At 40.7% G+C, this 21,145-nt stretch overlaps 1 protein-coding gene across 2 annotated transcripts in view; it reads left to right on the top strand.

Annotated features, from left to right (window-relative positions):
- nelfb (negative elongation factor complex member B) overlaps nucleotides 1–21,145 on the top strand; it is a 62,420-nt gene that overhangs the window by 5,632 nt on the left and 35,643 nt on the right. For both annotated transcript variants that reach the window (XM_049578797.1, XM_049578798.1), the window contains exons 2-7: nucleotides 5,590–5,750; nucleotides 5,841–5,940; nucleotides 14,665–14,895; nucleotides 15,236–15,421; nucleotides 15,543–15,655; nucleotides 15,750–15,852. In XM_049578797.1, coding sequence (XP_049434754.1) covers nucleotides 5,590–5,750; nucleotides 5,841–5,940; nucleotides 14,665–14,895; nucleotides 15,236–15,421; nucleotides 15,543–15,655; nucleotides 15,750–15,852 — 894 coding nt within the window. The remainder of the gene's footprint in view (nucleotides 1–5,589; nucleotides 5,751–5,840; nucleotides 5,941–14,664; nucleotides 14,896–15,235; nucleotides 15,422–15,542; nucleotides 15,656–15,749; nucleotides 15,853–21,145) is intronic.

Genomic DNA, 21,145 nt, shown 5'->3' with positions numbered 1-21,145 from the left:
CCCATACCAGTCTTCCAATGGTGGTTTCCAGTTTCCAGTGCGTGGTTTAGCATTGACAAAAGGGGAATGACTTTTGATCCAGACACCCTCTTCTCCTCTGACAGCTCAACTGTGGCATCATTAAATGGGGACAGCACTTTTAGACATTCTGCGATAATGACATACTGCTCTGATGAGAGTGGGGCAATGTCAGTGGTGCGTAGGCCTGCCAAAGCTGCTCCTACAGGTTTCCTGAGGTCATAAAGACGTTGGGGCATATGATATGTGCTGTTCCAGCGTGTACCCATCTCTTGAATTAGCTTCAGTGCCGGCAGGCCCATTTGCTCCTGCACCTGTGTCAGCCTCCCCTATAAAATTAGCCAACAAAAAGTGATTGATTCAAGTGTCACTGCAGCAGCAACTTAACCAAAACAGCGTCACTTAGAATATTGCAATGAAATAAAGAACTCACCTTTGCAGTGGTGCTGCTCTTGAAATAGCCCACTATCTTCCTTGAGTTTGCCCGGATGTCAGACAGCACAGTGTTTTGGTCAAGAGCTTTTTTTTTTTTTCCAGTAAATTTAAAGTATGCGCCACACAATTTGTGTGATGCAAACGAAGCTCCTTGGCACAAGCACCCATATTTGCTGCCCCATCAGTCACAAGGCAAATAACTTTGTGTGTGTAATACCCCACTCTGACATAAGTGCTGCTTTTACTTTTGCCAAATTTTCAGCAGTATGTGCCTCAGGGATATGCAGCACCCCTAAAACAACAGAATGCAAAGAGGTGCTTGCGTCTATGAAATGGCATGTCACAGCTAGATACGCATCAGTTTTGATTGAGATCCACATATCTAATGTTAAATTAACTGCAGATGCCTTCGCCACAATGGCTTTGGCTTTCTCCTTGGATTCCTTGTATCTGTCCTCCACCCATGGGCGGATCTACCGGGGTGGCATAGGGTGGCAAATGCCACCCTAAACAAAAGCCATGCCACCCCTGCTGCCACCCCAGTTGGCAGCAACGAATTCAAAGGAAAGTTATGGCCAATTTGACATTTACGAGCACGAATCTCCAATGTCCGACTGCAGTGAATGCAGCACAAGATAACGCCAAAGCAGCAAGAGACTGCTTTGTTTGGAAAACTGAGTGGAGCCAGAGGGGTAGCCTATTCCAGAAAGCGAGTTTAGTGAAAACTCTGAGTATGTTAACCCTGAAATGAGGGAAACTCTGGGTTTTCAGTTCCAGAAAGAGAGGTAAATCAAACTCTGTGTCAATCACCATGGCAACTGAGTCTGTGAACCTAACCTGCTCGCTGGTTAGGTTTTTCTCCGTCTCCTCCCTCTTACACGCTGTTTCACTTCCTCATTCATTCAGTCCGTGTAAAAGCTTGTATCGAAGCGCATTAATTAGCGGAGATTTACCGTCTGTCACAGTCTAAATCCTGCTGGATATTAGTTTGTTACTCAGGACTGTCTTAAGTTACTGAATTTATGCACATCAATCATTTCTTTGGACATCAGTTTATTGTCTTTACATTCAAATATTACACAGCGAGAATTCATCCTCAGCTCAGAATCAAACCTCTGTCCTTTTTATATTTATTATTTTTTATAACACTGTGCACAATGATCAGACTGTCAGTCTGTTAGAGCAGCTCCCAAATGTTTATTGCACATAATGTGTAGGTCTAATTATTTAAATTTTAAAAATCGGTATGAAGCTTTAGACATGTATCAGTGACTAATGATCTCTATCACTGATGTCATCGGTTGCACTGATGGAACATAATTCCTATAGCCTAATATTGGGGATTATACAGTGGCGGAAAAAAGTTTTCAGACACCCTTAAAATTTTACGCAATCTCAAATATTATCATGAAATATTTGTGGAAAAATCTTTTTTGTGTTTCAATAGGTGTGGCTGCATTAGACGGATACAAACAAATACAAATTATATTTTCTTGTTTATTGTTTACAAGAAAAACTAACAAAACTAAATTCTTGACAGTTTCAATATGTCAGTTCTCAACATTGTCGGTATCAAAGTCAACAAATAACAGAGAATGTGTTCAAAACTGAACAAAAAATAAATAAACCATCACATCATCAAATTAATATTTAGTAGTCCTGCCATTGGCACGTAGTAGAGCTCTAATCCTGGCTGGCATGTTCCCCACGAGCCTTTCACGCTGTTGAGGGGTAATCTTGTCCCATTCTTCTTGAATTACTGCTTTTCTTCTAAATTCTTTGGTTTATGCTTTGAAACAGACCTTTTGATAATCCACCACAGATTTTCAATGGGGCTCATGTCCGTAGGTAGGTAGGTACTGTTGGTAGGTACTGTACATGCTGGAGATAATGCTTCGCCTGGCCTTCTGCGTACTCTCACATTAGTAGGAGGAAGATAAAGCTGGAAACTGGACTCATCTGACCACAAAATCTTCGTCCAATTCCTGGCTGTCCAGTTCTTGTGTGCCTGGGCCCAACGACGCCGGACTAACCTCTGTCTCTCATTGATCAGGGGCTTCTTGATAGCCTTGTAGGACCTTAAGCCATGATCTAAAAGTCGGCCATGTACAGTGCAGGTGGAACACTGGACACCAGTTTGGTTTGACCACTGCTGCTGAAGCTCCTGTGATGTCATTCGGCGGTTTTGCCTGCACATGCGGATCAGGATGCGGTCATTTCTTGCTGAAGAAACCCTTGGACGCCCAGATCTTGGTTTGTCTTCCAAGCTGTTGGTTCGTCTGTATTTCTGCAGAGTGTATCCAACTGCTGAAGGACTGCATCTGCACTTCCTGGCTATCTGGCGGCAGCTGTACCCTTCCTGGCTGAGAATCTTTATCTTCAGGCATGTTTCCTGCGTTAGGTTCCTTGTTTTAGCCATTTTTGTGTCTGAAGAACTTTCAAATGTGCTGGCTTTATGTAGACACGAAGCTTGGCAACAAAAATTGTGTCTTTTAATAAAAAGAACAACCTTCATCACTGGTACCAAAATGAGCCAATACTCAAAATTTCTTATGCATTTTTATGGAACCAATCAATTTTAAGTTTTTAATGGCTTTTTTACGATTTATTTAGTATTTTGGCTGTGACTGTACTAAAAGAAATTGCACTTGAAGACCTAAGAGTGATTCTTAATGCAATATTTCACAAATGCATGGGGTGTCTGAGAACTTTTTCCACCACTGTATGTTAATATTTCTGAGTGAGCAATGGTGCAGCATTTCAGAGTCTCTAAATTTACTACATTTGTGGCTGAAAAAAAAGTCACTAAATGCTGTTGAGTCAAGATACAAATAGATGTCCAACATTTTAAAATCTACTGTATTTTAACCTTTTGTATTTTAACGTCTTTTTAAGTGCAAATCACCAAACATATTATTACTGGGTCAGACTGTGAGTTTACAGTCATGTCTTTATGTCTTTGATCTATAGCCTAGCCTATATGCTTTAAATCTTCCTATTTTTCAGTTGCTGCCTCCTGTGTTTTTCCCCATCAGATTAAATCTGAACAAATATATTGTTATATATTATTAATATAATGTAATGTATCTATAGCCTGATACACAGTCAGATTCCACCACTTTATCTTCATTAAGGAAATGTAAGTCTGATAAATGATGAATAAACAGACAACACTGAATAAAACTTTTTTATTAACTTTATGGTTAACTTATTTACACTTTCGTCGCTCTGACTCAGGCTCTTCTTTTAAAGATAAACGTCTGCTACACATGCATTAATATCTCTACATCCACTGGATTAAAATGGAGGCGCTGTCTTTTATTTGTGAGTGAACATACTCAGAGTTGACTAAACTAACTCAAATCAGCTGTTCTGAAACCAGTAATTCAGAGTTTCCCATCTCAGGGTAAATCATCTCAGAGTTCAGGGTTAGACTCAGGGTTTGCTGAACCTCCTTCAACACCTATTCCTAATATGAACTGTTTCACATGAAACCTCAAATGCAAGACATTGATTGCATGAGATTAAGTTTGTCTGTATGAGTTTGTAAATGGCAGCCCATGTCCTTATGTAGTGTGAACATACTGTTTCTCATCAAACTGTGATAACTGTGATTAAATTCAGTATATATACATATGCCATATGCTGCCACCCCTCAAAAATTCCTGCCACCCCATAAATATTTTTCTGGATCCGCCCCTGCCTCCACCATAGCTTTCAAAGCCTAAAGGAAAGAGGAGAACACTCTTGTAATGGCAAATATGGGGAAATGGGGAAAAATGCTTCATGTGCTCACATACACATCTGCCTTGTGGGGAGAACATAGTGAGGGTTCAAAGCTTTAACAAGCTTTCTGAACCCTTTGTCCTCCACAATAGTGAAGGGCTGGGAATCCTCAATCACCATATTCTTCTCCTGATGACAAAAAAAATGCAGTATTCAATTAGAGAGGTCTTTAATTAGTCACATTTAAAATATACATTAATGTTGTCTAATACAAATGTACCATGTAATTATATGTTTGTATGCTGCCTTATCATTGCATCCTAAAATGGCTTACCTGAGCTTGGTCCACCTTGGTTGGTCTCCTTGTTTTCATGCAGGGCTCTGTAATGCCTCACCATAGATGAGGTGTTATTGCTGTATCCAAGTTCTTTTGAACACAACAGACACTTCACCTTTTAAAATACAAGAAATTAGAAGAAAGAAATTAGAGCAAGGACAAAGCTGTGTTGTCACATTTATTTATATTACGCTAGTTATTACTACTATGTGCATACCTTATTATGAGAGATCAGCTCAAAATGTTCCCAGACAGGGGAAAATCTCCTTTTTCTTGCTGGTTCAATCGCAAAAAAAGAAGCTCGAATAGATAGCAAACAAACACGTAACAAAGTCCGAAGTTCACAAAATGTGACGGAGGGATCCATTGCGTTTCGCTGCCCCTTATATTTTGAATCTCACGCCAAACCCACGAACCGTTTCCTGAATCAGTCACGTGGTACGGCTGGCTCGCGAGGCTTCGAACGTCACCACATACGTCATCAACACAAGCCTTGATACACGCTTCACAAAAATCTTCCCAGATTACTCGACACACGCTTTGAAGCCTCGACATGGAAGGACACATCACTAACTGCCATCACGGAGTGCTGCTGCCATGACAGGGGGTACTTGGTCTGTAACAATGTTTGGGTGGGAGGAGCACATGAAGAAGCATCCACATGAATGCCACAGCCCAGTAGTTTCCCAACAGAACACTGCACTGTAACAAGATGATTAATGTTATTCACCTCACCTGTCAATGGTTTTAATGTTTTGGCTGATCTGTGTGTATCTGGTCTTTCTTTAGGCTGTTCTCATGTATTTATGTTTTCTTAATTTTTACACTTCTGCGTTTACCAATAAATAATATCAGGATTATCAGGAAATGTTTTCAGTCAGAAATAGCCAGAGAGACTTTATGAAGCAGTTCTTAAATAAAGTGATGGGCCACTTATATGCTATTTTTTTCTAAAGAATTCACTGGTGTATCAAATGTCTGAAGTTGTGTTTTACCTGATACCCTGTTCTGAATTGAACAGCTGCAGCTAGAACTAATCTCTGATGAGTCTTTGATACGTAACATGCCTGCAGATGGAAAATGGCATCCTGCTGCCAACCCTCCAGTCAGCTCTTCCCTTCCTCGACCTCCATGGAACACCTCGGCTCGAGTTCCACCAGTCTGTCTTTGATGAGCTTCGAGACAAGCTGATGGAACGAGTTGCCATCATTGCGGAGGGCAAGGACGAGGACAGGTGTGTCATTGGTTGTTTTTGATTTTAAGTCATGTTTCCTGAAGGAACCTGCTTGGATGTTATTTTGCATTGTTTCTTTGAAACTTACAGATATGGGAAGCTTGAAGAACTGCTGGAGAAGAGCTTTCCCCTTGTCAAAATGCCATCCATTCAGCCAGTGGTGATGCAGGTGCTGAAGCATCTACCCAAGGTGAGTTTCTTCAGAACTATTTCTTTCTGTTTCTTTGTAATTGTTTTCCGGTTGAAGAATAAAAATAGTACTGTGGATGTGCATAGTACTGACATTTAACCAGCAATGCTGGGATCACAGACAATGTTTATTGTAACAAGTTAACATGCATACGGTCACAGATAGTACAGCCATTTCAAAATGGCTTTTAATGTGTGAATGTTGTGTGTATTTTATTGTAGTCTTTTTTTTGTTTTGTTTTTCCCTTAACGTTTAAATTTTATTTTTCCACAGGAGAAGCAGGTGTACATCAACATTTAATGTATGTCAGTTGCATACAATAAATATACATATCTTCTCACATTAACATACAACAGGGCATTAACAGAGAAATAGCTAAACAAAACAAAAAGCAACAAAACAAAAAATATAACTCCAACCCATTTCTGTTTAATTCATAACAATTAATCGTATTATGAGTAGTGACTAAGGCATTAACAGATACAAGAAAACAACAATATAAAACACCTGCATATTTTATAGCTCCGTAACCCTAAACAACCCCGTCCCCACAGATCTTTCTCTAAATTTCACTACATGCTGGATATTTCAGATCAATACATTAAAAAAAACAAATAAGAAGAAAGAGTTTTATCATAGTTATAGCTACGTTGAGTGCCTCCTTCCTAGCCTTGAGCACTACCTGGCCTGCCCCATTCATTCTAGCAACAGAGAGCTCCATAGACATCACCTCTAGAGCAGTCAATCTCTAAACCAGGTGTTTCAGAGAGACGTTTTGTTATTTGGTCCCAGAAATTTTGAACTGATGACACTCCCACATGATATGTAAAAAGGTTCCCATTTGATTAAAATCACATAAATTACAGTTTGGAGAAGTGGTTAAATTAATCATAAAACGTTGCTTTGGTATTAAATAGGTACGATAGATGAAGTTCAGATTTGTTAATTTATTATTTAGATTTTGTGAGGAAAAGGAAACATTCCTCCAAACTCTAGCCCAGTCTACAGATGATTCAGAGCAGTCTTTATTCCATACTTTAATTATTGCTAACGGGGTCTGTATATGTTCCAACAAAGTGTTTTAAATTGCAGAAACATGTCCTTTAGTTATTCATGATAATTTCTTAAAGGATTCCATCATTGGATGATTAATAGGTTGTCTGTCGGTCAAAACCTGCTGCCCGTAAAGCAGAGCATAGTTGTAAATATATAAAAAAGCAGTTTAATGGCAGTTATATGTTTCCCTCAAATCCTGAAAGCTTCTTAACCAGCATCATTCATGATGTCTCCTAAGCTATGGATACTTGAATTGTACCACTGAGGTGAGATAAAATGTTCTCCTCCAGACTTTAATAAACTATTATAAAATATTGGCGTATTAGCATGCCATTTAGATGTCCAATTATATATCTTTCCCATTTTCCGAAAATTTTGAATTGCATGGGCTATTACTGAACCGTACTCCAGTTTACATTTACTAACAGAAAGACCTGTAAACAAAAAGCCATTTAAAGGAACTGGTGCCACCAAATTCTTCTCAATATTAAAGCTATAGTGCGTAACTTCTGTCGCCTCCCAGCAGATAATGCGTTATTACAACTAATAAGCCGGCGGCACTTCCATGTACACAGATAACGCTCACCACACACTGTGTACACAGAGTAACACTCGCCAGTTGCCACACACCGTACATAGAGTAACACTTGCCTTTGTGGTAGGATCCACTTCTGAACCGTCTTTCGGCCGCTTCTCCGCCATGTTGCTTTCTCTTTCTACCCGCGCTCTACCTCTTGCTATGACATTCTTCGCTCTTCCTTCCCCTCCGTTCTTGTTGTGAGGAAGCATTTCCTATGCGCCAGCGCGGGAATGTTGCTGGTCGACACGCATACTAAAAATGATATATATTGAAAAATACCGCGAGATGTTAGAGGAGCTGATCGGTTTAATCACCATTGTGTCATCTCCTCTAGTAGTGGCTTGGGTGAAACGGACATTTACGGACCTGTAGAAGTTACGCATTATAGCTTTAAGCCACAGAATTAAAGAGTTCTCACTAAAATAATTTAATAAGGGACGGATAGTGAGAGCATGAAAATAAAGACCCCCTAACTCCCTCTGTCTTTGTAAATTGGCTAATTCTATTTTAGGGGTTCTGCCTCTCCATAAAAATCTGGTAATAATACTCAGGGCTGTATGTTAACTTTTTTAGCCCATAGGACTGGTGCTACAGAGGGTGATAATTTTGTAGCACAGGCCACGAAGTTTGTAGCACCTGTCACAATAACAAATTTTGTTGGGCAATTAATTGCATCAGAAATTATTGTGACAAGCGATAATATTGTGCAATATTGAGCTTTTAAGACCATTTTTATTATTATTGTAATTTTGCTGTTTTTAGACTATTTTTTAAAACTTATATAATGATAATAAAGGCATAGTGATACAAATACACCCTTTTAAAGAGAAATAAACATTTATTTAACAAGAATATACAAATGCAAAAAAAGAAAATTTAAATATCCGAAATAACAGGTAAAAATACCAAACTAACTAAATAAAGACCTTAAAAATACAAAAAAATAGACTGTCAGTCTCTCACTCTCAGGTGTGCAGTTAAGTTGGTCGTATTCGCTCTTTTTGTTGTGATGGTTTTAGAACAAACCCAGCATACTGGCTCGTTCAAATTACTGGGCTCCCCTCTGTCATTTGGTTTAAATCCAAAACAGTCCCACACAGGGGCTGTGGCATTTGGTTTAGGAACAAGGTCCCTGTCTTTCTCTTATGCTCAACTCTCAGTTTTCTTCTCCGCCTTGTCTCCCCCTCACAAAGATCACACTGTGTGTGTGTAGCCCATAGCCCCTCCTCCCCCACAGAGACAAAGACACTCGATGACAAGAGCTTTCCCTCCTTTCATTATGCTAATGAACCAACTCACTTGGCTGCCAGATGATGCACGGCAGTGAATGCTCTTGTCGTCTAGTGAAAAAATGAGAAAAAACAGACCACGCACACAAACAAGCGGCTCACAAGCAGTCTGTCGCACGCATGCTACTAGGCAAATAAATTCATCGCACAAACATTTTTTTTCATCGCATGTGCGACATATACAGTACAGGCCAAAAGTTTGGACACACCTTCTCATTCAATGCGTTTTCTTTATTTTCATGACTATTTACATTGTAGATTCTCACTGAGAGGTAGTCACCTGAAATGGTTTCCACTTCACAGGTGTGCCTTATCAGGGTTAATTAGTGGAATTTCTCGCTTTACCAATGGGGTTGGGACCATCAGTTGTGTTGTGCAGAAGTCAGGTTAATACACAGCCGACAGCCCTATTGGACAACTGTTAAAATTCATATTATGGCAAGAACCAATCAGCTAACTAAAGAAAACCATCATTACTTTAAGAAATGAAGGTCAGTCAGTCCGGAAAATTGCAAAAACTTTAAATGTGTCCCCAAGTGGAGTCGCAAAAACCATCAAGCGCTACAACGAAACTGGCACACATGAGGACCGACCCAGGAAAGGAAGACCAAGAGTCACCTCTACTTCTGAGGATAAGTTCATCCGAGTCACCAGCCTCAGAAATCGCAAGTTAACAGCAGCTCAGATCAGAGACCAGATGAATGCCACACAGAGTTCTAGCAGCAGACCCATCTCTAGAACAACTGTTAAGAGGAGACTGCGCGAATCAGGCCTTCATGGTCAAATAGCTGCTAGGAAACCACTGCTAAGGAGAGGCAACAAGCAGAAGAGATTTGTTTGGGCCAAGAAACACAAGGAATGGACATTAGACCAGTGGAAATCTGTGCTTTGGTCTGGTGAGTCCAAATTTGAGATCTTTGGTTCCAACCGCCGTGTCTTTGTGAGACGAGAAAAGGTGAACGGATGGATTCCACATGCCTGGTTCCCACTGTGAAGCATGGAGGAGGAGGTGTGATGGTGTGGGGGTGTTTTGCTGGTGACACTGTTGGGGATTTATTGAAAATTGAAGGCACACTGAACCAGCATGGCTACCACAGCATCCTGCAGCGACATGCCATCCCATCCGGTTTGCGTTTAGTTGGACGATCATTTATTTTTCAACAGGACAATGACCCCAAACACACCTCCAGGCTGTGTAAGGGCTATTTGACCAAGAAGGAGAGTGATGGAGTGCTACGGCAGATGACCTGGCCTCCACAGTCACCGGACCTGAACCCAATCGAGATGGTTTGGGGTGAGCTGGACTGCAGAGTGAAGGCAAAGGGGCCAACAAGTGCTAAACACCTCTGGGAACTCCTTCAAGACTGTTGGAAAACCATTTCAGGTGACTACCTCTTGAAGCTCATGGAGAGAATGCCAAGAGTGTGCAAAGCAGTAATCAGAGCAAAGGGTGGCTATTTTGAAGAAACTAGAATATAAAACATGTTTTCAGTTATTTCACCTTTTTTTGTTAAGTACATAACTCCACATGTGTTCATTCATAGTTTTGATGCCTTCAGTGAGAATCTACAATGTAAATAGTCATGAAAATAAAGAAAACGCATTGAATGAGAAGGTGTGTCCAAACTTTTGGCCTGTACTGTATGTCACACTGTACAGCCCTGTATGTATTTTGTCCCAGTATCTCGGAGGTGGTGCTAACATTTAGCTACAGAAATTGATTCTAGGAAGCATGTTCATTTTAATTATTGAAATTCTGCCAGACAAAAAAATAGGTAGCTTTTGCCATCTTTCCAAATCATGTTTGATCATGCTAAGAGTACTATTATAGTTCTTAGAGATTGTTTTTTCTAAGGATATAAATACATTTATCCCTTAATATTTAAAGTGAGACACTACTGGGATTTTTTTTTATTTATTTATTTATTTATTGTATTATTTTTTTTTACTTTGCACACTCATCTTTGCTCATAGAATTCGGTGGTAACAAAGAGGACTTGGACCAGTTTATTTTATAGCAAGAGACATAGCTGAGACATAACTGTTCAAAAATATTGAGGATGTTTGGAAGAGAGTACTTTATATCAGAAGAGAATAAAAGAACGTCATCGGCAAATAAGGATATGTGATGCTGAGTGGATTTTATTTTTATTGGTATGATGTTTGGAGATGACCTAATAGACTGTGCCAAAGGCTTCAATGATAAAATAAATAACGCTGATGAAATTGGATCTCCCTGTCGACTGCTTCTGCTTATTTTGAAGGGAGCAGAGTGTATGTTACCAATAACTACATTAGCTGAAGGATTTGCATATATAGTTTTGATTATGTTAATAAATTTAGACCCCAAACCCATGCAATTCAATATGGACCATAAAAAAGACCACTCAAGCCGGTCAAAGGCCTTTTCTGCATCAACTGATAAAATAGCTTTTGGTGAGAGATTATCAGAGGTATCAAGAATATGTAATAGGCGACGTAATTTTTTTTTTTTTTTTTCTTTTTAACAAATCCACTTTGGTCTGGATGAACCAATTTAGGCAAGTAGACCTCCAACCAACTAGCAAGTGTCTTTGAAAATAATTTAATATCTGCATTTAATAAAGAAAGAGGGTGGTAGTAAGCGCAATTAGTTGGATCCTTATCTTTAGAGGCGTTATTAGTGCCATATTTACATCTGTTCCAAAAGATCCTTTGTGAATAGCTGTGTTAAACATCTCTAATAATGATGGTCCCAAAAGGGTCCAGCATTTTAAATAGACCTCAGGATGTATGCCATCAATTCCAGGTGACCTGTCTTTATTCATTTTTGCTAAAGATTGTTTAAGTTCATCAAGAGATAAAGGGAGATATTGATGTTTCATCTGTTGATAAGGAAGTTAATTAAGTTTCTCAAGATAGCTGTCCTTATCTGATGCTGAGGAAAGATTGTCTGAAGTGTGCAGCTGTCTATAGAAGTTGGAAAATCTTTGAATAATCAGCTTAGGGTCTGATAACATGGTCCCAGCTTCTGATGTAATAAATTCTGTATTTATAAATTGATCATTTATTTTTAATTTATTAGCTAAGAGCCTACTAGGGCAGTTACCATAAAAATAGTGATTAATTCTATTTTTATGTATGGCAAACTCAGCTCTTTCTGTTAGTAATAAGTTAAGTTCTACTTTTGTTTTAGTTAAAGACTTTGCTGTTTGTTATTGTAGTCTATTTTGTGATCATTTTTAACCAATGTAAAGCGTCTTTGAGTACCTTGAAAAGCTCTCTGTTAATAAAATGTATTATTATTATTACTAAGTTTATGATATAATACCCCAATAAGACTGACACCATGATGTACTAGTGCTTTATCTGTAAGGTCAGTGAGTGTCAGTCATCCTACCTTTTGTAACAACCCTGCTCCTGCCCAGGGTTAGATGAGGGTCAAATATTGCCTTGATCTTAAATGATTAATTGATTTTATTTATGGATTGTCAGTTACAGAAACAAAAAATCCAAATGATGACATGTTATATACTAAGATGTTAGAAGAAAAAGAAATCACAAAAAAGCATAACACATTCAACAAAAAAACTAAACAAACACAATCCTAAGATCCAAAAAAACATCCCCACAATTTAAAAGTACTCCCATGTCAAAAAACAAGAACAGCTAAAATAACAGTCTCATTGTAAATTTCATTATAAATATTACCCAGTCCAACAAAAACATTCTCACCTGACTTCTATGAGCCCCTTTCATATTTAAAGACTGGGGCCTGTATTTACAAAGCCTCTTAGAACAAAGATTTGGTCCTTGTGAATTTCTTTAAACGAAGATGTTTTCTAAGAATTTCCTTTTAAAGTTAGACTAGGCCTTGGTAAAAATAAAAATTATTCACAAACCATCTTAGCCCTTAAGAGCACTTCCAACGACACTTCTAATGACAGTGAGTTAATGAAACTCCATAGATTAGATGGTGTAGGGATACATTTTGTGGTCAGTCTCATTAAAGATGTGCTCACATCTTCCACCCAACACAATAACGATACAATGCCAGAACTAAAGTAATGACAACACTAAGACACCTGATGACATCTTCCCCTGCCTGAAAGCTGCAGTCATATCTAAGTGACTGAAGGACATAGCATCAAGTTGTATTCAATAGGAAAACTGGAAGATGCAATAATGCAGCAGTGGTGACTTGGGTTTGTCTCGACCTTCCATCAGCAGGGTGTTCACACTAACAGTGACAACACTTTGACAGTCTGTAGCCCCTTTTACACTGCCAGATTTTCTGCGAATGTTGGGCCGTTTTGCTGGCAAGCTGTGAGCGTTTAGACACACCGAACTGGATTGCCGAGTTGATCCGAAGTGCCCAATTTTCTGCTTCGTATGGTAGTCATATTGGCGGAACCCTTTTAGTTTAAAAAGACAGAGGTGGCCTTCCGCAACGAGAGGGGCTGTTGATGACTTGTGGGAGGAGCTGTTGATGACGCTGCACGTGCGACCCACTGGCAGTGGATAAACAGGAAACAGCTGATAGCAGGAATGAGCAGCTAGTTACAAGAGGGAAACGCAAACTTGACCAACACTGTAAAGATAAGCAACTGAGGAGACAAGGAATTGCGCGCCCTCCTTGCCCTCGCAAATGAAGAGGCCATTAACCATCAGAAGCTACACGTTTTGTTACTTGCTCAGTCCCCCCATTGCCCCGAAAAGGCGCATTCTGTATAAACAAAAGTAAGTTGGCGGCATTTTGCCGCATTCCCAGATTTTGTTTTTATACTGCCAATGCTGAAAAAAGACTGATTGGGCTTTCCTGCAAATTTGCACAATTCCTACTGTATCTAAAAAGGGCTTCTAGTTCATTTCATTTCCATTGGGTGTCCACACCCTTCAGGCTCACAAATGGACAACAGATCACATCTGTCAAAAGAACATGCCAAACCTAGCATCTGGGTCAACCACACCTCCTCACTGAGGTCAAAGTTTCTGTCCCTTCCATACTCATGAGAATTTCATAAGTCACTCCTAAGCTAGGACTCCTTACCAGATTTTTTTAGGCCAAGTTTGTCAGAATGGTTGTGAATGAGAGTATTGTCAGAATGGTTGTGAATACAGCCGCTGTTGACAAAAGAAGTCTTTATCCATTGATGGGGTCATTCCTCATAAAATGACAAGCTGACTTGGTGATTCAGTGATGACCAGAATATCAGCTTTTTTTTTTTTTTTTTTTTTTTTTTTTACAAATTGTATAAGTGCTTAGTGAGGACGCCGAGTTGATTTTGGATCAAAGTGTGAAGAAGAAAAGATCTAAGTGACTTTATCACATGATGAATAGACCTACTCTGATGGGAGTGCTCTGTTCCATAAGGACAATGTTCCCCTCCACAGTGAATGCAGGCTCTCTAACTGGTTTGATTAGTATGTAAATGATGTGAATCATAATTTGTGGCCTTCACAGTAAGCACATTAAGGCCCAACTGAACACCAATGGGGGATTTTAATGCAACATGTTAGACAATGCCCTCCACCACCATCATCAAAACACCTAATGAAAAACTGCTGTTCATCCCTCCAGTAGAGCCCTGCATACTTGGAGAGTCTATGATACACTTAAGCTGTTCTGTTTGTCCTTTATGTTTTTTTAATTTGTAAGCATTGTGTACCCTGTTATGAGTGGTAGTGTATGAATTCTACCCTCTGGGAACCTTAAATGTTTATTTGGTATAGGGACAATTATTGAACTGAAATCTTCAAATTGGCTGAGCAGAAAGTGAAGAACACCCCCTTACCCTTATCACATGCTTTCTCCTGCAGGTGCCAGAAAAGAAACTGAAGATGGTGATGGCTGATAAGGAGCTGTACAAAGTGTGCGCTGTAGAGGTGAAAAGGCAGATCTGGCAGGACAACCAGGCTCTGTTTGGGGATGAAGTCTCACCCCTCCTAAAGCAGTACATTGTGGAGAAGGAAGCAGCCTTGTTCAGCAGTGATCTCTCCATCTTGCACAATTTCTTCAGCCCATCTCCTAAAACACGACGGCAAGGCGAGGTGAGTCACAGTCATTCGATGAGATGTCTGATAAATGCTAGCCAAAGTTTTTGACACATCACAATCAGAATAAGGTTCATTGCCAAGACGGGTTGTTTACATCTGAGGAATTTACCTTTGCGTTTGGTACATACAATTAACATGTAAAGAAGAAGTAGAAATAAAAGCAAAGTACTGCAGAAGTCAAGAAACACAAATATAAACTACAAAAATTACAATGAAAAAAGGAAAAAATATGATAAAGATATGTACAATATAAGTGTTTAAGTGAGAGATTTGTCCAGTTTTGTGCAGAAGTTGATGAATCCCTGTGTGAGATTAAGCTTTTCTGTTGTTGTAGGTGGTCCTAAAACTGACACAGATGATTGGAAAGAACGTAAAGCTGTATGACATGGTGCTGCAGTTTTTACGAACACTCTTCCTGCGAACACGGAATGTCCATTACTGCACACTGAGAGCAGAGCTGCTGATGTCTCTTCACGACCTGGACATCAGTGAGATCTGCTCCGTAGACCCCTGCCATAAGGTCAGGATACGAACAGTTATGGCAAACCAGTTCAGGAACACCATCGTACCCCTGAAGAGCCCCAAACCCTGTATTGTGTTTTAGCTTTGTGTTACATTTTTTCCTCTGTGTGCTGTGACAGTTTACTTGGTGTTTAGACGCCTGCATCCGTGAGAAGTTTGTGGATGGCAAGCGAGCCAGAGAGCTGCAAGGTTTCCTGGATGGAGTGAAGAAAGGACAAGAGCAAGTCCTCGGGTAACAGATGATAGGATGGTTAAAATGTATGAATAGAGCTGCTCATCTCTGATGAATGGATGAATTAATCTCTGGAGAGTTTGTGTGCACTTAGGGACCTGTCCATGATCCTGTGTGACCCGTTTGCTTGTAATACCCTGGTCCTGAGTATCATGAGGAACCTGCAAGAGCTGCTGAGTCAGGACGCTTTACCAAGGGTGAGCATACTGTGCGCAAGGACACAAACATGGCATTGTGTCCCTCGGTCAGAATTATCAAGTTTTAAGGCACACTCCTACATAACATGAGAATCAGAATCAGAATCAGAAATACTTTATTGATCCCTGAGGGGAAATTATTTGCGTTACAGGTGCTCCTTGCAAGAGTGGAAAGATAAGTGAAAATATAAGAAATTTAACAAGAGTATTTACAAATACATAGTTCAAATAAACAGGATTAATAACAAAAAATAAAAGTGTGTGTGTGTGTGTATATATATATATATATATATATATATATATATATGTATATATGTATGTATGTATGTGTATATATATGTAGATATATATACATATATATATATATATATATATCTATATATATATATCTATATCTACATCTACAGTGGTGGAAAAAAGTTTTCGGACACCCCATGCATTTGTGAAATATTGCATTAAGAATCACTTTTAGGTCTTCAAGTGCAATTTCTTTTAGTACAGTCATAGCCAAAATACTAAATAAATCCTAAAAAAAAGCCATTAAAAACTTAAAATTGATTGGTTCCATAAAAATACATAAGAAATTTTGAGAATTGGCTCATTTTGGTACCAGTGATGAAGGTTGTTCTTTTTATTAAAAGACACAATTTTTGTTGCCAAGCTTCGTGTCTACATAAAGCCAGCACATTTGAAAGTTCTTCAGACACAAAAATGGCTAAAACAAGGAACCTAACGCAGGAAACACGCCTGAAGATAAAGATTCTCAGCCAGGAAGGCTACAGCTGCCGCCAGATAGCCAGGAAGTGCAGATGCAGTCCTTCAGCAGTTGGATACACTCTGCAGAAATACAGACAAACCAACAGCTTGGAAGACAAACCAAGATCTGGGCATCCAAGGGTTTCTTCAGCAAGAAATGACCGCATCCTGATCCGCATGTGCAGGCAAAACCACCGAATGACATCACAGGAGCTTCAGCAGCAGTGGTCAAACCAAACTGGTGTCCAGTGTTCCACCTGCACTGTACGTGGCCGACTTTTAGATCATGGCTTAAGGTCCTACAAGGCTATCAAGAAGCCCCTGATCAATGAGAGACAGAGGTTAGCCCGGCGTCGTTGGGCCCAGGCACACAAGAACTGGACAGCCAGGAATTGGAAGAAGATTTTGTGGTCAGATGAGTTCAGTCTCCAGCTTTGTCTTCCTCCTACTAATGTGAGGGTACGCAGAAGGCCAGGCGAAGCATTATCTCCAGCATGTACAGTACCTACTGTCAAGCATGGTGGAGGCAGTATCATGGTTTGGGGATGCATGAGTGCTGCTGGTGTTGGTCATCTCACTGTCTGTGATGGCACATTGAACTCTACCAAGTATTGTACCATTCTCGAATCCCACATGCTCCCTTCTGCGCGTGCACTGTTCCGTCGAGGTAAAAACTGGATGTTTCAACAAGATAATGCCCCTTGCCACACATCTAAGGCCAGTAGAACTTGGCTGCAGGAGCACAGTATCCAGGTCTTAGAGTGTCCAGCTCAGTCCTCGGACATGAGCCCCATTGAAAATCTGTGGCGGATTATCAAAAGGTCTGTTTCAAAGCATAAACCAAAGAATTTAGAAGAATTAAAAGCAGTAATTCAAGAATGGGACAAGATTACCCCTCAACAGTGTGAAAGGCTCGTGGGGAACATGCCAGCCAGGATTAGAGCTCTACTACGTGCCAATGGCAGGACTATTAAATATTAATTTGATGATGTGATGGTTTATTTATTTTTTTGTTAAGTTTTGAACACATTCTCTGTTATTTGTTGACTTTGATACTGACAATGTTGAGAACTGACATATTGAAACTGTCAAGAATTTAGTTTTGTTAGTTTTTCTTGTAAACAATAAACAAAAAAATATAATTTGTATTTGTTTGTATCTGTCTAATGCAGCCACACCTTTTGAAACACAAAAAAGATTTTTCCACAAATATTTCATGATAATATTTGAGATTGTGTAAAATTTTAAGGGTGTCCGACAACTTTTTTCCACCACTGTATATATATATTGTAAACTAAACAAGATTATTTACACAATATATATAGTATAAATAGATAATACACAGAATATATACAGTCAAGGTGAAATGGGGTTATTGCACAAGTTAAATAAAATTATTGCACATGTTGTACAGTTTGATGGCCACAGGCAGGAATGATTTCCTGTGGCGCTTAGTGGTACATTTAGGTGGTATGAGTCTCCCACTGAAAGTACTCATGTGCCTGACCAGCACATGGTGGAGTGGGTGTGAGACATTGGTCCAAGATAGTTCGTAGCTTAGACAGCATCCTCCTCTCTGATACCACCATCAGAGAGTCACACTCCGTTCCCACAACGTCACTGGCCTTACGGATCAGTTTGTTGAGTCTGTTGGCGTCCGCCACCCTCAGCTTGCTGCCCCAGCACACAACAGCATAGAGGATAGCGCTGGCCACCACAGACTCATAGAAAATCGTGAGCATAGTCCGGCACATGTTGAAGGACCTCAGTCGCCTCAGAAAATAGAGACGGCCCTGGCCCTTCTTGTAGAGAGCGTAAGTGTTCTTAGCCCGGTCCAGTTTATTGTCATTGTGTACCCCCAGGTACTTTTAGTCCTCCACAATGTCCACACTGACCCCCTGGATGGAAACGGGTCACCGGTGTCTTGGTCCTCCTCAGATCTACAGCCAGTTCCTTTGTCTTTGCCACATTGAGCTGCAGATGGTTCTGCTCACACCATGTGACAAAGTTATCCAAAACAGCCCTGTACTCATCCTCATCACCCTTGGTGATACATCCAACTATAGCAGAGTTATCAGAAAACTTCTGAAGATGGCAGATCTCAGTGCGATAGCTGAAGTCTGTGGTGTAGAGGGTGAAGAGGAAGGGGAGAGAGGACAGTCCCCTGCGGGGCCCCGGTATTGCTGACCACTCTGTCTGACATACAGCGTTGCTAGCGCACATACTGTGGTCTGCCAGTCAGGTTGTCTACAATCCAGGACACCAGGGGGGCATCCACCTGCATTGCTGTCAGCTTGTCACCCAGTTGAGCTGGACGGATAGTGTTGAACGCACTAGAGAAGTCAAAAAACATGACCCTCACAGTGCTCGCCGGCTTGACCAGGTGGGCCTAGACGCAGTTGAGCAGGTAGATGATGGCGTCCTCAACTCCAAGTCGGGGCTGATAGGCGAACTGGAGGGGGTCCAAAAGTGGCTTGACCATGGGCCGGAGCTGCTCCAAGACGAGTCTCTCCAGGGTCTTCATGATGTGGGAGGTCAGTGCCACGGGTCTGTAGTCCTTGGAGCCACTGGGACGCGACGTCTTTGGCACAGGAACGAGGCAGGATGTCTTCCACAGCATGGGGACCCTCCTGGAGACTTAGGCTCATGTTGAAGACATGCTGAAGTACTCCACATAGCTGGGGGGCACAGGCTTTGAGCACCCTGGGGCTGACACCATCAGGGCCTGCAGCCTTATTTGAGTGGAGTCTCATCAGCTGTCTTCTCACATGAGGCCCGTTTCCACTGAAGAAGTTCCTGGTACTATTTGGGGGGCAGGAACTACTACAGGAACGTCCTCTCGTTCGGCCCTCTCAACTGCCGTGTCTCCACTGAGAGAGCGGAGTACGAGGAAGGTTCCTGTAAAGTTACGGGCTACCTCTGGATGTGATGTAATCATTGCGCGACCATTTTGACCAGGACGACGTAGGGACGCCATTAGCCGATAGTGGTGTCTGTAATAACTCACTAAATGGCCCGTGAAAAAAATATTTTTTCCAGCGGATGTCTTAGTTACCACATGATTGAGCTAACTGTAGTAGTTTCATGTCGTATCTGACAACGGGAGGCTTTTAACAGATGACATCCTGATGTTAGCTTTGCTGCTGCTGTTAGCTGATGCTTTCTAGACATTGTGATTTCCCAAAACTGAATAAATACCACACATATCAACACAAAACTGCTTTGCTAGCTCAATCATGTTGTAACTAAGATATCCGCTGGAAAGAATATTTTTTTCATGGGCCATTTAGTGAGGTCTTTTTTACATGGTGGCGAAAGCTATATGAACAAGCTAACCCTCGTCTGCTGAGTTTTAAAAATGCCGGCTATTTTGTTGCTTTCTGTTGATGTCACATCCCTCCTTGAGTATATCCAATCAGCACCAAGTAATCCCCAAGCCCCAGCCAGGAGTCTTTCGGGGCCGTTCTGAGTACCTACCTCAAGGCAGGGACTTATTTAGCCCCCGTAAAAGTTCCGGAACTCTGTCCTTCGGGGGTGGTTCCTGCGGTGGAGACACGCACCAACGGCCCCAGCCCTGTAAAATTACCCCGAAGTTCCTGCAGTGGAAACGGGCCTATGGTCAGCAGTGAAGCACATTGTGGAGGTGATGACACATGGGGGAGGGGTGTAGTCCTCATGATGGAGAGTGCAGTCAGTAAGCCCGTTTCCACCGCAGAAACTTAGGGGTAATTTTACGGGGCCGGGGCCATTGGTGCATGTCTCCACCGCAGGAACCACCCCCGAAGGACAGAGTTCCGGAACTTTTACAGGGGCTAAACAAGTCCCTGCCTCGGAGTAGGTACTCAGAACGGCCCCGAGAAACTCCTGGCTGGGGCTTGGGGTTTACTTGGTACTGATTGGAGATACTCAAGGCGGGATGTGACTAGGGATGGGTATCGTTAAGATTTTAACGGTACTACTACTCTTATCAATACTGCTTATCGATCCAGTATTTTAACGGTACTCTTATCGATACTTTTTGAGGAAGAAAAAAACAAATTAAGAACATAAATTGCTTTATTTTCTCAATTCTCATTATGCAACAAAATAGTTTTTTAACAAAACATTTTACTTTTTACAACTTGAAATGTAAAGTACATAAAATAATACTGTTGTCACGGTACCAAAATTGGGACCCACGGTACGATACCAGTGAAAGTATCACGGTTTTGAGTAGTATCACGATACCATAGCAAAAATTAGGCAGATGTGCCTTTTGTCATTTATAAAAAGATAAATCACTTTCCTATAATACATCAATGATATTTCAATGGAATAAATTACTTATTGGCTTATTCATATTTCAAAAACAGCATCAATAAGTGATTAACATAGGGGGGATCAAAATAAAATAAATAAATAAAATGAAAATCAACCAGCCACCCTCCTCCCCTGACAAGTTAAGGACAGTCCCTAAAGTGCACTGAGGTTTGTGGACCGTTACCTGCCACAAAGAGTAATGTTGTCCATTAAGGTCAGAGCTTATCAATACTGCGGT

This window comes from Epinephelus fuscoguttatus, linkage group LG6, assembly GCF_011397635.1.
Source record: "Epinephelus fuscoguttatus linkage group LG6, E.fuscoguttatus.final_Chr_v1".
Lineage (NCBI taxonomy): Eukaryota > Metazoa > Chordata > Actinopteri > Perciformes > Serranidae > Epinephelus > Epinephelus fuscoguttatus.
The sequence above is the reverse complement of the archived record's forward strand: the minus strand, read 5'-3'. Positions and strand labels throughout refer to the sequence as shown.